Source organism: Oncorhynchus clarkii, chromosome 7, assembly GCF_045791955.1.
Source record: "Oncorhynchus clarkii lewisi isolate Uvic-CL-2024 chromosome 7, UVic_Ocla_1.0, whole genome shotgun sequence".
In the NCBI taxonomy this organism is placed as follows: domain Eukaryota; kingdom Metazoa; phylum Chordata; class Actinopteri; order Salmoniformes; family Salmonidae; genus Oncorhynchus; species Oncorhynchus clarkii.
In genome coordinates this window covers 82,428,295-82,444,666 of record NC_092153.1, presented here as the reverse complement: position 1 = coordinate 82,444,666, position 16,372 = coordinate 82,428,295, and the positions used below count along the sequence as shown (strand labels likewise).

The following is a 16,372-nucleotide window of genomic DNA, read 5'->3' as shown; positions in this document are numbered from 1 at the left end:
CCTCACCAATAACCTAATCGTTACTTAAATGCATTGTGCAACATAATGACAAGACAAGACACTACAGTATCAAGAAAAAGACCAGTGAGTGTTTTGAAAACTATAAACAACTCCACCCAGATGAAGACATTCTGAGGTTCTCTGCAGAACCAGTAAAATGATTCCATTAACAGCAGTAGGAACCTTCAGTCACAATAGAACACTGGGAGAGTTCCGTCCGAGAGTGATAACGCACTTCTATCTAAACCACAGGTGACCAAATGAACCAAATCGTTTTCAGTAGGTCAGTTTAAGTTCTAAATCAGGTTCCTTGGCTGATCGATGAGCGATGTGACTTTCCATCGTTCAGCCTCGTTATTACAGTCCAAACAACAAACATTAAAACGCTCAGTTTGTTATGTGAAGACCTGGGTTCAATTACTATTTGAAATAATTTCAAATACTTTAAACTGTGCTCAACTGAATGTGCTTGTGTAAAGACTAGTGTGACTGTCTCCCTACATCATTACCAGGGAGTAACAGAATAGACTACATCATTACCAGGGAGTAACAGAATAGACTACATCATTACCAGGCTGTGACAGAATAGACTACATCATTACCAGGCTGTGACAGAATAGACTACATCTTTACCAGACTGTGACAGAATAGACTACATCATTACCAGGCTGTGACAGAATAGACTACATCTTTACCAGGCTGTGACAGAATAGACTACATCATTACCAGGCTGTGACAGAATAGACTACATCTTTACCAGGCTGTGACAGAATAGACTACATCATTACCAGGCTGTGACAGAATAGACTACATCATTACCAGGCTGTGACAGAATAGACTACATCATTACCAGGCTGTGACAGAATAGACTACATCATTACCAGGCTGTGACAGAATAGACTACATCATTACCAGGCTGTGACAGAATAGACTACATCGTTACCAGGCTGTGACAGAATAGACTACATCATTACCAGGCTGTGACAGAATAGACTACATCATTACCAGGCTGTGACAGAATAGACTACATCTTTACCAGGCTGTGACAGAATAGACTACATCTTTACCAGGCTGTGACAGAATAGACTACATCGTTACCAGGCTGTGACAGAATAGACTACATCATTACCAGGCTGTGACAGAATAGACTACATCATTACCAGGCTGTGACAGAATAGACTACATCTTTACCAGGCTGTGACAGAATAGACTACATCATTACCAGGCTGTGACAGAATAGACTACATCGTTACCAGGCTGTGACAGAATAGACTACATCATTACCAGGCTGTGACAGAATAGACTACATCATTACCAGGCTGTGACAGAATAGACTACATCTTTACCAGGCTGTGACAGAATAGACTACATCATTACCAGGCTGTGACAGAATAGACTACATCTTTACCAGGCTGTGACAGAATAGACTACATCGTTACCAGGCTGTGACAGAATAGACTACATCGTTACCAGGCTGTGACAGAATAGACTACATCATTACCAGGCTGTGACAGAATAGACTACATCATTACCAGGCTGTGACAGAATAGACTACATCGTTACCAGGCTGTGACAGAATAGACTACATCATTACCAGGCTGTGACAGAATAGACTACATCTTTACCAGGCTGTGACAGAATAGACTACATCGTTACCAGGCTGTGACAGAATAGACTACATCATTACCAGGCTGTGGTGACAGAATAGACTACATCGTTACCAGGCTGTGACAGAATAGACTACATCGTTACCAGGCTGTGACAGAATAGACTACATCATTACCAGGCTGTGACAGAATAGACTACATCATTACCAGGCTGTGACAGAATAGACTACATCGTTACCAGGCTGTGACAGAATAGACTACATCATTACCAGGCTGTGACAGAATAGACTAACTACATCGTTACCAGGCTGTGACAGAATAGACTACATCGTTACCAGGCTGTGACAGAATAGACTACATACAACATGCTAATGATTTAAATGAAATGATCCATAACATCAGTGTCAAACAACCATAAATTTCTGTCTCCCTCTCCTTCCATTCAAACGTCTTACCATCCATCAGGTGCGGCATGAGCCACCAACAAGACCGTCTTGTGTGACAGCTCACATTAACGACAAAACATAATTTAAACTCACAATAGAGAAGTTTAGAACTTAGAATTTCGAACATGTAGAACTAAAAACACAGGAGTTAGGCTATATGTAAAATAATATAATACACATATTATCAGACCATATTATGGATGTCACTGGATTAGTTTGGGTTATATAAGGGTGCTAAAGACACAAGGATCACCGTTAGAAGTTATTTAGGTTAGCATATAGCTAGCATCTCTAGCTAGTTAGCCAGCCATGCTAAAGACACACAAATCACCTTTAGGGAAGCTAGAAGATTCCAACCTTATACGCTCTGCTATATGGTTGGAAAGGGCTTTTGTTTAGATTAAGACACTGCTGAGACGTTTTTTTCCCTCATGCTAGCCAGCATGTGGCTACTGCTGGCTAGCATGAGGACGAAAACAGAATCACCTTAAGTGCTTTGTTTAAATTAGCAAGTAGCTAGCATTCCTCTAGCTAGCCTGCCATGCTAAAGATACTTGGATCACCTTTAGACCGGCCTTGGGTTAGCTAAAAGCTGGCATCTCTCTAGCTAGCTGTGCTATAGTTAGGCTACAAAGGTCTCCTGTAGGTTTTCTTAAGATTAGCTAGCATATCTAGCTAGCTATCTAATTAGCTAGCAGTAGCATCTCCCTAGCTAGGTGTGCCGTTTCTCTAGCTACGCCTTTCTAGGCTCGCCTACATTGTCTGACGTCAGATAGCGCTGACGGCCGTCTGCACTCAAAAAACAAAACTCGGTTGAGGGACGAGCGTCGCGTAGGAGTGACGCCATCTGACGTGAGACAATGGGCTCTCCTATTGCAAGGAGACACAGCTAGGGCCTACTCAGAAGGCTGCAACGCTACAGATAGCTCACAGACCAGCATAGCTGTTATATACTGTACATTTCTGCCATGTAGAACACAGACTAGTGTCATATTCCTATATTTCATATGGAAGTGCATTTCATATGCATCCTGATCCTTACATTTCATATGGTATAGAAACACATTTTGTATCTCCAGTATTCTGTGTTTCAGCTCACTGACTGGACCCCTAGAGGAGACTAGTGTCCTTTAAAACACAAAGCCTTTTAAATAAACACAATTTATAGTATATATATGATATTAAAAACCAGAACGCCTCAATCTACATCCAATTAAAACAGGGATAAAACAAAACAATTATACTTTTTCTGCTGGGAAAAATAACAGTACAATATCACATAATAATAATACTACTACAAAAGGTCAGAAAGCTGTTAAACCAGTTTGAGGTGAACCACTGCTTAACATAACGCTGTTAAACTAGTTTGAGGTGAACCACTGCTTAACAGAACGCTGTTAAAACCAGTTTGAGGTGAACCACTGCTTAACAGAACGCTGTGAAAACCAGTTTGAGGTGAACCACTGCTTAACATAACGCTGTTTAACTAGTTTGAGGTGAACCACTGCTTAACAGAACGCTGTTAAAACCAGTTTGAGGTGAACCACTGCTTAACAGAACACTGTTAAAACCAGTTTGAGGTGAACCACTGCTTAACAGAACGCTGTTAAAACCAGTTTGAGGTGAACCACTGCTTAACAGAACACTGTTAAACCAGTTTGAGGTGAACCACTGCTTAACAGAACGCTGTTAAAACCAGTTTGAGGTGAACCACTGCTTAACAGAACGCTGTGAAAACCAGTTTGAGGTGAACCACTGCTTAACAGTAAATAAAATGCAGTAGTGCAAAAATTCAAAGGTACCCCCCCCTCCCCTTTCCATAGCCCTCCCTGATTTATCCACAAGGTGAAGTGGGGGGGTCTTATTGCCCCTTCAGAGAGTGTGTGTGAGAGCCATAGTCCTACACATTATCCCCCCCCCCCCCCCTCCCCCATCTCTAGCCCCAGTATCATGACATCATCAGTAGGTATTCTGCTCTACCGTAGCCACGTTCAGTTGCAAAACGTTGTCCCAACGTTTCAGATAAATAAAATAAATGTCATGAATAGTGTCGACGTGATCTAGAGCTGGGCGATAAGGACAACAACAAAAAATCCACATCGGGATAAATGACCTGAATTGATCTGACAAAGGTAAATAGAAAGTAGAGTAAAATACACAAATCAACAGGAAGAACAACAGGAAGAACAACAGGAAGAACAACAGGAAGAACAACATATTCCCAGGGGTTCTAAAATCAAAAGTGTCACCACTAGCAACAGGAAGTAGCATTACAATCCATAGAACCAAAAACGAATGACACAGTAAGAGTCAGCCAGAAACGACTATGGCACAATAAAAACTCCTATGTAGTTTTAATATCCTTTAAAGGCCCAGTGTAGCCTAAAACGTCCCCCCCCCCCCCCCCCCCCCCCCCCCCCTGTGTGGTTGGAATAACACTGTGAAATTGTAAAAAAAAAAATATGATAATGCCTTTTAAATGTAAAAACAGTTTGAAAAGCCCGCCTGAAATGTCAGCCTGTTTTTGGTGGGGTGGAGTTTTGAGCGTGTCTGGTGACATCACCATGTGGTTAATTAGTTAATAGACCAATAAGAAAGAGTTCCAAAAACTCTCTGCCAATAACAGCTAGTTTTCAGTTTCCCCCTCCCCAGTCAGACCACTCCCAGACAGTCCTAGCAAAATCCTTGCTTGAGAAATTGCTCTTTGCTATTTAGCTTTCTGTTTATTTTAGATTATTTGAATTGAAAACAATCACAGTAAGGTACTTAATTGTTGCCCAGAACTGACTTGATATTGAGATAAAAACGGTAGCACTGGGCCTTTCAACTACTACTAGTTTGATGTTTGTAGCCATCAATTGTTCTATCAACAATCACCCATATTAGTAAACTTATTTCATTTCAAACTTCACATTTCTCTATTAGAGGCTACTTATATTGTAATGAACGATATTAACAAAATGTCTGCGATAAGTGGTCGGGTATAGTCGGTGTCAATCATTTTTGGTTTATCATCCCAGCTCTAATGTGATCTGCAATTCACAGACACGTTTGTTCTACATAGGATTTTTCTATCTGAACGTTCCAAAACGTTGCATGCTGCTGAAAGCGCCCCACGTCTCATCATAAGTAAGGGTACTGTCCCAACCGTCGAGGGCTGAGCTGGTATGCGCTGTAGGCTTCAGCCCGGGGCCTCACACTAATGTATGGGGGCCCAGCAGTAAACTGGTGCTGATAGGTTGCAGGAAGCCCCACCCCATGGATCATCCCTGACCCCACCGAAGACTCCTTCCTGGTCGCTGCGTCACTCCGGGCCAACCCAGAGGCTCCGTAAGAGACAGTGGGAGGGGCGTAGGTGGAAGGGGTGGGGTGGCCACGCCCCAGGAACTGTTCCATGGCCTGAGAGGCGGAGGCTAGGGCTGCGGAGGCGGGAAAGGTGTAGAGGCTGGGGGCGGTGCTTAGGGAGGGCGCTTCCTGAAAGGTGTAGTGGGAAGCGGGGCTAGGGGGGTAGGTTGCCTGGCGACGCAGGCTGCCGTGGGAATGGTCCTGAGATGAGGATGAGACTACAGGCTGTACCTGGAGAAAGAGAGGCAGGCAGACTGCATCAGAACATGTATTTTGCCAAATAACTCAATGAAAATAAACTGTATAAACAAAGGAAACATTTTACATCACTGTTTAAAAATTAAAATAGACAATCAACTGTTCTACACAATACATTTCTATCTGAACGTTCTGTAACGTGTCACAGTGGCCTGGAGAGGATACTATTGGCTGGCTGACTCACCTGGCTGAGGTTGAGAGGATGTGATTGGCTGGGGACAAGCTTATGGCGGTCGCTGTTGTCACCACTACAGGGTTGTCGATTGGCCCGCTTGGGCTTGATGTAGGAGCTCTGGAGTTGCCCTGGAAACCAACCAGGAAGAGACAGAGAGACATGGTTAGAAATGCAGCTTTCAACGAAACACTCAAACTGGTTTTAAAGCATTCTGTGCTTCTGTATACTGTATTTGTGATTCTAAACTGTACAGAGCTCTGTGGGTATGTCCTAGTGTTGTCAAGATACCAGAATTTTGACATTGTTAGCCTACAAAGCTGGAAGCTAGCGGTATCTTCTTCCATTGTAAAGTGTTGTAGCCTGTATGGACATTGTTTTGTGAACAGTAATGAACAGTTTCTACATGCATCATTACATTATTCAAATGTGTTGGGACTTATGTGCAGCATGAATGGGGAGCTAACATGATACAGCCCAGACTCTCAAGCTAGCAGTGAGTTAGTGGAGCTAACATGATGCAGCCCAGACTCCCAGGCTAGCAGTGAGTTAGTGGAGCTAACATGATACAGCCCAGACTCCCAGGCTAGCAGTGAGTTAGTGAAGCTAACATGATGCAGCCCAGACTCCCAGTACAGGCTAGCAGTGAGTTAGTGGAGCTAACATGATACACCCCAAACTCCCAGGCTAGCAGTGAGTTAGTGGAGCTAACATGATGCAGCCCAGACTCCCAGGCTAGCAGTGAGTTAGTGGAGCTAACATGATACAGCCCAGACTCCCAGTGTAGGCTAGCAGTGAGTTAGTGGAGCTAACATGATACACCCCAAACTCCCAGGCTAGCAGTGAGTTCGTGGAGCTAACATGATGCAGCCCAGACTCCCAGGCTAGCAGTGAGTTAGTGGAGCTAACATGATACAGCCCAGACTCCTAGGCTAGCAGTGAGTTAGTGGAGCTAACACGATGCAGCCCAGACTCCCAGTACAGGCTAGCAGTGAGTTAGTGGAGCTAACATGAAGCAGCCCAGACTCCCAGGCTAACAGTGAGTTAGTGGAGCTAACACGATGCAGCCCAGACTCCCAGTACAGGCTAGCAGTGAGTTAGTGGAGCTAACATGATACACCCCAAACTCCCAGGCTAGCAGTGAGTTCGTGGAGCTAACATGATGCAGCCCAGACTCCCAGGCTAGCAGTGAGTTAGTGGAGCTAACATGATACAGCCCAGACTCCTAGGCTAGCAGTGAGTTAGTGGAGCTAACACGATGCAGCCCAGACTCCCAGTACAGGCTAGCAGTGAGTTAGTGGAGCTAACATGAAGCAGCCCAGACTCCCAGGCTAACAGTGAGTTAGTGGAGCTAACACGATGCAGCCCAGACTCCCAGTACAGGCTAGCAGTGAGTTAGTGGAGCTAACATGATGCAGCCCAGACTCCCAGGCTAGCAGTGAGTTAGTGGAGCTAACATGATGCAGCCCAGGCTAGCAGTGAGTTAGTGGAGCTAACATGATACAGCCCAGACTCCCAGGCTAGCAGTGAGTTAGTTGAGCTAACATGATACAGCCCAGACTCCCAGGCTAGCAGTGAGTTAGTGGAGCTAACATGATGCAGCCCAGACTCCCAGGCTAGCAGTGAGTTAATGGAGCTAACATGATACAGCCCAGACTCCCAGGCTAGCAGTGAGTTAGTGGAGCTAACATGATACAGCCCAGACTCCCAGGCTAGCAGTGAGTTAGTTAGTGGAGCTAACATGATACAGCCCAGACTCCCAGTACAGGCTAGCAGTGAGTTAGTGGAGCTAACATGATGCAGCCCAGACTCCCAGTACAGGCTAGCAGTGAGTTAGTGGAGCTAACATGATACAGCCCAGACTCCCAGGCTAGCAGTGAGTTAGTTAGTGGAGCTAACATGATACAGCCCAGACTCCCAGTACAGGCTAGCAGTGAGTTAGTGGAGCTAACATGATACAGCCCAGACTCCCAGTACAGGCTAGCAGTGAGTTAGTGGAGCTAACATGATACAGCCCAGACTCCCAGTACATGCTAGCAGTGAGTTAGTGGAGCTAACATGATACAGCCCAGACTCCCAGTACAGGCTAGCAGTGAGTTAGTGGAGCTAACATGATACAGCCCAGACTCCCAGACTAGCAGTGAGTTAGTGGAGCTAACACGATGCAGCCCAGACTCCCAGGCTAGCAGTGAGTTAGTGGAGCTAACATGATTCAGCCCAGACTCCAAGTACAGGCTAGCAGTGAGTTCGTGGATCGGGCAGGTTGCACTTGATCCCTGAGACACATCTACCGAAAGCAACACATTCTAGTACCGAACCATTTTTCATGATCTAGTATCGAAAAAGTACCTAACTTTCGGTAAACTGTGTAACACTAGTATGTCCTGTGTGTGTGTGTGTGTTTGAGAGCGTATTAGACATGCTTGCATGCATGCGTGTGTTAGGCGAGTGTGAGCCACCTCACCCGTCTCAGTCGGCTGGGTCTTGACAGATGGTGCCACCACGGCCAGTGACCTGCCCATAGACGTCCCCCCTCCCCGGAGGTGTGTGAGAGTGCTGGAGCCGGCGAGGAGGCGGGGGGTGAGGGGGCTGGCCGTGGAGGAGTCAGAGTCGTGGACCGTCAAACAGCTGATCACGTTAGTCCTCTGAGCCGGACCACAGCTGTTAAACAGACAAACACAGAGATTCATACATTAGAGACATACATTAAGGGATACAGTACCAGTCAAAAGTTTGGACACACCTAATAATTCAAGGGTTTTTCTTTATTTTTACTATTTTCTACATTGTAGAATAATAGTGAAGACATTGAAACTATGAAATAATACATATGGAATCATGTAGTAACCCAAAACGTTTTAAACAAATTAAAATATATTTTATATTTGAGATTCTTCAAAGTAGCCATTCTTTGCCTTGATGACAGCTTTGCACACTTGGCATTCTCTCAACCAACTTCACCTGGAATGCTTTTCCAACAGTCTTGAAGGAGTTCCCACAAATGCTGAGCACTTGTTGGCTGCTTTTCCTTCACTCTGTGGTCCAACTCATCCCAAACCATCTCAATTGGGTTGAGGTTGGGTGATTGTGGAGGCCAGGTCATCTGATGCTGCACTCCATCACTCTCCTTCTTAGTCAAATAGCTGTTACACAGCCTGCAGGTGTGTTGAGTCATTGTCCTATTGGAAAACAAATAATAGTCCCACTAAGCGCAAACCAGATGGGATGGCGTATCGCAGCAGAATACTGTGGTAGCCTGGCTGGTTAAGAGTGCCTTGAATTCTAAATAAATCACTGAGTGTCACCAGCAAAGCACCCCCACACCATCACACCTCCTCCTCCATGCTTCACGGTGGGAATCACACATGCAGAGATCATCCGTTCACTCTGTGTCTCACAAAGACTCGGTGGTTGGAATTAAAAATCTCAAATTTCAACTCCAGACCAAATGGCAGATTTCCACTGGTCTAATGTCCATTGCTCATGTTTCTTGGCCCAAGCAAGTCTCTTCTTATTGGTGTCCTTTAGTAGTGGTTTCTTTGCAGCAATTCGACCATGAAGGCCTGATTCACGCAGTCTCCTATGAACAGTTGATGTTGAGATGTGTCTGTTACTTGAAGTCTGAAGTATTTATTTGGACTGCCATCTGAGGCTGGTAACTGTAATGAACTTATCCTCTGCAGCAGAGGTAACTCTGGGTCTTCCTTTCCTGTGGCAGTCCTCATGAGAGCAAGTTAACTTAATGAACTTATCCTCTGCAGCAGAGGGAACTCTGGGTCTCCCTTTCCTGTGGAGGTCCACATGAGAGACAGTTTCATCATAGCGCTTGATGATTTTTGCTACTGCACTTGAAGAAACTTTCAAAGTTCTTGAAATGTTCCGGATTGCCTAACCTTCATGTCTTAAAGTAATGATGGACTGTCATTTCTCTTTGCTTATTTGAGCTATTCTTGACATAATATATATTTTTTATTTAACCTTTATTTAACTAGGCAAGTGAGTTAAAAACACATTCTTATTTACAATGAAGGACAAACCCGGACGACGTTGGGCCAATTGTGCGCCGCCCTATTGGACTCCCAATCACGGCCGGTTGGGATACAGCCTGGAATCAAACCGGGGGTCTGTAGTGACGCCTCTAGCACTGAGATGCAGTGCCTTAGACCGCCGCGCTTCTCGGGAGCCATATGGACTTGGTCTTTCACCAAATAGGGCTATCTTCTTATACCACCCCTACCTTGACACAACACAACTGATTGGCTCAAATGCATTATTAAGAAGGAAAGAAATTCCACAAATTAACAAGGCACACCTGTTAATTGAAATGCACTCCAGGTGACTACCTCATGAAGCTGGTTGAAACGCATTAGGGCGGAACTGTCAGACAACTGATTGAGAATCATACCCGGCCAAAAACAAAGAACCAGAAAGCATAGACTTTCCCACCCGAGTCACACCCTGACCAAACAAACATAGAGAATAAAAGGATCTCTACAGTAGAAAGCCCATAAAATTGTCAGAGACTCCAGTCACCCAAGTTATAGACCTTTCTCTCTGCTACCGCACGGCAAGTGGTACTTCTACCCCCAAGCCATAAGACGACTGAACATTTAAAGACTATTTGCCCCCCCCCTTTACACTGCCGCTACTCTCTGTTAATATCTATGCATAAGTCACTCTACCTACATGTATATATTCAAATCAAATCAAACTTTATTTGTCACATGCACCAAACACAAAAACCGTAGACTTTACGGTGAATGTTTACTGCCCAGCCCTTAACCAACAGTGGAGTTCAAGAAGAGTTAAGAAAATATTTACCAAGTAGACTAAAATAAAAAGTCATAATAAAAAGTAACACGATAACAAGGCACAGGGGGTACCGGTACAGAGTCAATGTGGAGGCTATATACAGGGGGTACCGGTACAGAGTCAATGTGGAGGCTATATACAGGGGGTACCGGTACAGAGTCAATGTGGAGGCTATATACAGGGGGTACCGGTACAGAGTCAATGTGGAGGCTATATACAGGGGGTACCAGTACAGAGTCAATGTGGAGGCTATATACAGGGGGTACTGGTACAGAGTCAATGTGGAGGCTATGTACAGGGGGTACCGGTACAGAGTCAATGTGGAGGCTATATACAGGGGGTACCAGTACAGAGTCAATGTGGAGGCTATATACAGGGGGTACCGGTACAGAGTCAATGTGGAGGCTATATACAGGGGGTACCGGTACAGAGTCAATGTGGAGGCTATATACAGGGGGTACCAGTACAGAGTCAATGTGGAGGCTATATACAGGGGGTACTGGTACAGAGTCAATGTGGAGGCTATGTACAGGGGGTACCGGTACAGAGTCAATGTGGAGACTATATACAGGGGGTACCGGTACAGAGTCAATGTGGAGGCTATGTACAGGGGGTACCGGTACCGAGTCAATGTGGAGGCTATGTACAGGGGGTACCGGTACCGAGTCAATGTGGAGGCTATATACAGGGGGTACCGGTACAGAGTCAATGTGGAGGCTATGTACAGGGGGTACCGGTACCGAGTCAATGTGGAGGCTATATACAGGGGGTACCGGTACCGAGTCAATGTGGAGGCTATATACAGGGGGTACCGGTACAGAGTCAATGTGGAGGCTATGTACAGGGGGTACCGGTACCTAGTCAATGTGGAGGCTATATACAGGGGGTACCGGTACCGAGTCAATGTGGACGCTATATACAGGGGGTACCGGTACCGAGTCAATGTGGAGGCTATATACAGGGTGTTACGGTACAGAGTCAATGTGGAGGCTATGTACAGGGGGTACCGGTACCGAGTCAATGTGGAGGCTATATACAGGGGGTACCGGTACCGAGTCAATGTGGAGGCTATATACAGGGTGTTACGGTACAGAGTCAATGTGGAGACTATATACAGGGTGTTACGGTACAGAGTCAGTGTGGAGACTATATACAGGGTATTACGGTACAGAGTCAATGTGGAGGCTATGTACAGGGGGTACCGGTACCGAGTCAGTGTGGAGACTATATACAGGGGGTACCGGTACAGAGTCAATGTGGAGGCTATATACAGGGGGTACCGGTACAGAGTCAATGTGGAGGCTATATACAGGGGGTACCGGTACCGAGTCAGTGTGGAGACTATATACAGGGGGTACCGGTACCGAGTCAGTGTGGAGACTATATACAGGGGGTACCGGTACCGAGTCAGTGTGGAGAGTATATACAGGGGGTACCGGTACCGAGTCAATGTGGAGGCTATTTACAGGGGGTACCGGTACAGAGTCAATGTGGAGGCTATATACAGGGGGTACCGGTACCGAGTCAGTGTGGAGACTATATACAGGGGGTACCAGTACAGAGTCAATGTGGAGGCTATATACAGGGTGTTACGGTACAGAGTCAATGTGGAGGCTATATACAGGGTGTTACGGTACAGAGTCAATGTGGAGGCTATATACAGGGTGTTACGGTACAGAGTCAATGTGGAGGCTATATACAGGGGGTACCGGTACAGAGTCAATGTGGAGGCTATATACAGGGGGTACCGGTACAGAGTCAATGTGGAGGCTATATATAGGGGGTACCGGTACAGAGTCAATGTGGAGGCTATATACAGGGGGTACCGGTACAGAGTAAATGTGGAGGCTATATACAGGGGGTACCGGTACAGAGTCAATGTGGAGGCTATATACAGGGGGTACCGGTACCGAGTCAGTGTGGAGACTATATACAGGGGGTACCGGTACAGAGTCAATGTGGAGGCTATATACAGGGGGTACCGGTACCGAGTCAGTGTACGGGGGTACAGGTTAGTTGAAGTAATTTGTACATGTAGGTAGGGGTGAAGTGTCTATACATAGATAATAAACAGCGAGTAGCAGAAGTGTACAAAAGGGAGGAGGGTGTCAATGTAAATTGTCTGGTGGTGATTTTATTAATTGTTCAGCATTCTAATGTTGAGGGAGAGGTTGTTGTCCTGGCACCACACTACAGTTCTCTGACCTCCTCCCTATAGGCCGTCTCATCGCTGTCGGTGATCAGGCCTACCACTGTTGTGTCATCAGCAAACTTAATGATGGTGTTGGAGTCGTGTTTGGCCACGCAGTCGTGGGTGAACAGGAAGGTCAGGAGGGGACTAAGCACACACCCCTGAGGGGCCCCAGTGTTAAGGATCAGCTTGGCAGACGTGTTACCTCAATTATCTAGAATAACCGGTGCCCCGCACATTGACTCTGTACCGGTACCCCCTGTATATAGCCTCCACATTGACTCTGTACCGGTACCCCCTGTATATAGCCTCCACATTGACTCTGAACTGGTACCTCCTGTATATAGTCTCCACACTGACTCGGTACCGGTACCCCCTGTATATAGCCTCCACATCGACTCTGTACCGGTACCCCCTGTATATAGTCTCCACACTGACTCGGTACCGGTACCCCCTGTATATAGCCTCCATATTGACTCGGTACCGGTACCCCCTGTATATAGCCTCCACATTGACTCTGTACCGGTACCCCCTGTATATAGCCTCCACATTGACTCGGTACCGGTACCCCCTGTATATAGCCTCCACATTGACTCTGTACCGGTACCCCCTGTATATAGCCTCCACATTGACTCTGTACTGGTACCCCCTGTATATAGTCTCCACACTGACTCGGTACCGGTACCCCCTGTATATAGCCTCCACATTGACTCTGTACCGGTACCCCCTGTATATAGCCTCCACATTGACTCGGTACCGGTACCCCCTGTATATAGTCTCCATATTGACTCTGTACCGGTACCCCCTGTATATAGCCTCCACATTGACTCTGTACCGGTACCCCCTGTATATAGCCTCCACATTGACTCTGTACCAGTACCCCCTGTATATAGCCTCCACATTGACTCTGTACCGGTACCCCCTGTATATAGCCTCCACATTGACTCTGTACCAGTACCCCCTGTATATAGTCTCCACATTGACTCTGTACCAGTACCCCCTGTATATAGTCTCCACACTGACTCTGTACCGGTACCCCCTGTATATAGCCTCCACATTAACTCTGTACCGGTACCCCCTGTATATAGTCTCATTACTAACCGGTACCCCCCTGTATATAGCCTTGCTATTGTTATTTTACTTCTGCTCTTTAATTACTTGTTACTTTAAAAAAAATAAAAAATCTTAAAACTGTATTGTTGGTTAAGGGCTTGTAAGTAAGCATTTCACTGTGAGGTCTACTACACCTGTTGTATTCAGCATTTCACTGTGAGGTCTACTACACCTGTTGTATTCAGCATTTCACTGTGAGGTCTACTAAACCTGTTGTATTCAGCATTTCACTGTAAGGTCTACTACACCTGTTGTATTCAGCATTTCACTGTAAGGTCTACTACACCTGTTGTATTCAGCATTTCACTGTGAGGTCTACTACACCTGTTGTATTCAGCATTTCACTGTGAGGTCTACTACAGCTGTTGTATTCAGCATTTCACTGTGAGGTCGACTACACCTGTTGTATTTGACAAATACAATTTGATTTGATTTTACAATGTAGAAAATAGTAAAAAATAAAGAAAAACCCTGGAATGAGTAGGTGTGTCCAAACCTTTGACTGGTACTGTACATTAGAAACATACATTAGATTCATAGCAACAACAGAAAACCAATATGGTAGATGGTGGTGGATAGGAAGATCAATTCTAGTCCATTCAGATCAGATTTTCACATGTTTTAGGGGAACTTTAATACTTGTTTTACCCTCATTGGTGGATGACCTATGCTCCTCACTGAGTTAAAGGGTTTAATTCAAGTAAATCAGTGAAACTGTTGCATATCAACAGAGATTAGTACTAGCTAGATGCTACTTTCGATAGGCTATCATCTGAAAACCATCTATAAAGGGACAGTCCACATAAAAACCAACAGTCGTTTGTGATTGGAAAGGAGAACAGACACAGGAATATGACCTCACCTGGCGGGGTGGAACTTCCTCTCGTCTTCCTCGTCTGAGTCGCTGTGGATGGTGATGACGCTGACCGCCGGGCTGGGCGTGTCTGAGATAATGATTGGCTGAGAGAGAGCTGCCACACTGCAGGTGGGCGGAGTCAGCATGGCGTTGGTGAGCAGCGACACACCGGACACACCCCTGGATACACACACGCTTGGTTACCAATCCTGCTTTTCTAGTCACCGTTTCAGAGTTCCAGAGTAATGGCCAAAACATTTCCATCAGTGAGCAAAAAAACACACACCTTTCTAAGTGGAGCCCCTGGAAATCTAACTTTACCAGCTAACTGTTGCTAGTAGATGTAACTAGTTGATGAACCTAACCAACTAACTGTAACTAGTTGATAACAGTAACTAGTTGATAACAGTAACTAGTTGATAACTGTTACTAGTTAATAACTGTAACTAGTTGATAACTGTTACTAGTTAATAACTGTTACTAGTTGATAACTGTTACTAGTTGATAACTGTTATTAGTTGATAACTGTAACTATATAGTTGATAACTGTTACTAGTTGATAACTGTTACTAGTTGATAACTGTTACTAGTTAATAACTGTTACTAGTTGATAACTGTTACTAGTTGATAACTGTTATTAGTTGATACCTGTTATTAGTTGATAACTGTTACTAGTTGATAACTGTTATTAGTTAATAACTGTTACTAGTTGATAACTGTTACTAGTTGATAACTGTTACTAGTTGATAACTGTAACTATATAGTTGATAACTGTTACTAGTTGATAACTGTTACTAGTTGATAACTGTTACTAGTTGATAACTGTTACTAGTTGATAACTGTTACTAGTTGATAACTGTTATTAGTTGATAACTGTAACTATATAGTTGATAACTGTTACTAGTTGATAACTGTTACTAGTTGATAACTGTTATAAGTTGATAACTGTTATTAGTTGATAACTCTAACTAGTTGATAACTGTTACTAGTTGATAACTGTTATTAGTTGATAACTCTAACTAGTTGATAACTGTTACTAGTTGATAACTGTAACTATATAGTTGATAACTGTTACTAGTTGATAACTGTAACTAGCTGATAATTGTTATAAGTTGATAACTGTAACTAGTTGATAACTGTTATTAGTTGATAACTGTTACTAGTTGACAACTGTTACTAGTTGATAACTGTTACTAGTTGATAACTGTAACTAATGAATAACTAACTATATAGTTGATAACTGTTACTAGTTGATAACTGTTACTAGTTGATAACTGTTACTAGTTGATAACTGTTACTAGTTGATAACTGTAACTATACAGTTGATAAACTAGTTGATAACTGTAACTATATAGTTGATACTAGTTGGTAACTGTAACTATACAGTTGATAAACTAGTTGGTAACTGTAACTAGTTGGTAACTGTAACTATATAGTTGATAAACTAGTTGGTAACTGTAACTATATAGTTGATAAACTAGTTGGTAACTGTAACTATATAGTTGATACTAGTTGGTAACTGTAACTATATAGTTGATAAACTAGTTGGTAACTGTAACTATATAGTTGATA

The 16,372-nt window shown here is 44.3% G+C and overlaps 1 protein-coding gene across 3 annotated transcripts in view; it reads right to left on the bottom strand.

Annotated features, from left to right (window-relative positions):
- Nucleotides 1-4,473: 4,473 nt before the first annotated feature.
- The window catches only part of LOC139413911 (homeodomain interacting protein kinase 1b), a 67,179-nt gene continuing 55,280 nt past the window's right edge, over nt 4,474-16,372 (bottom strand). For all 3 annotated transcript variants that reach the window (XM_071161763.1, XM_071161765.1, XM_071161766.1), the window contains 4 exons: nt 14,807-14,980; nt 8,293-8,489; nt 5,841-5,959; nt 4,474-5,629 (listed from right to left, as the gene is read on the bottom strand). In XM_071161763.1, the coding sequence (XP_071017864.1) occupies nt 5,177-5,629; nt 5,841-5,959; nt 8,293-8,489; nt 14,807-14,980 (943 nt within the window). In that variant the 3' untranslated portion in view covers nt 4,474-5,176. The remainder of the gene's footprint in view (nt 5,630-5,840; nt 5,960-8,292; nt 8,490-14,806; nt 14,981-16,372) is intronic.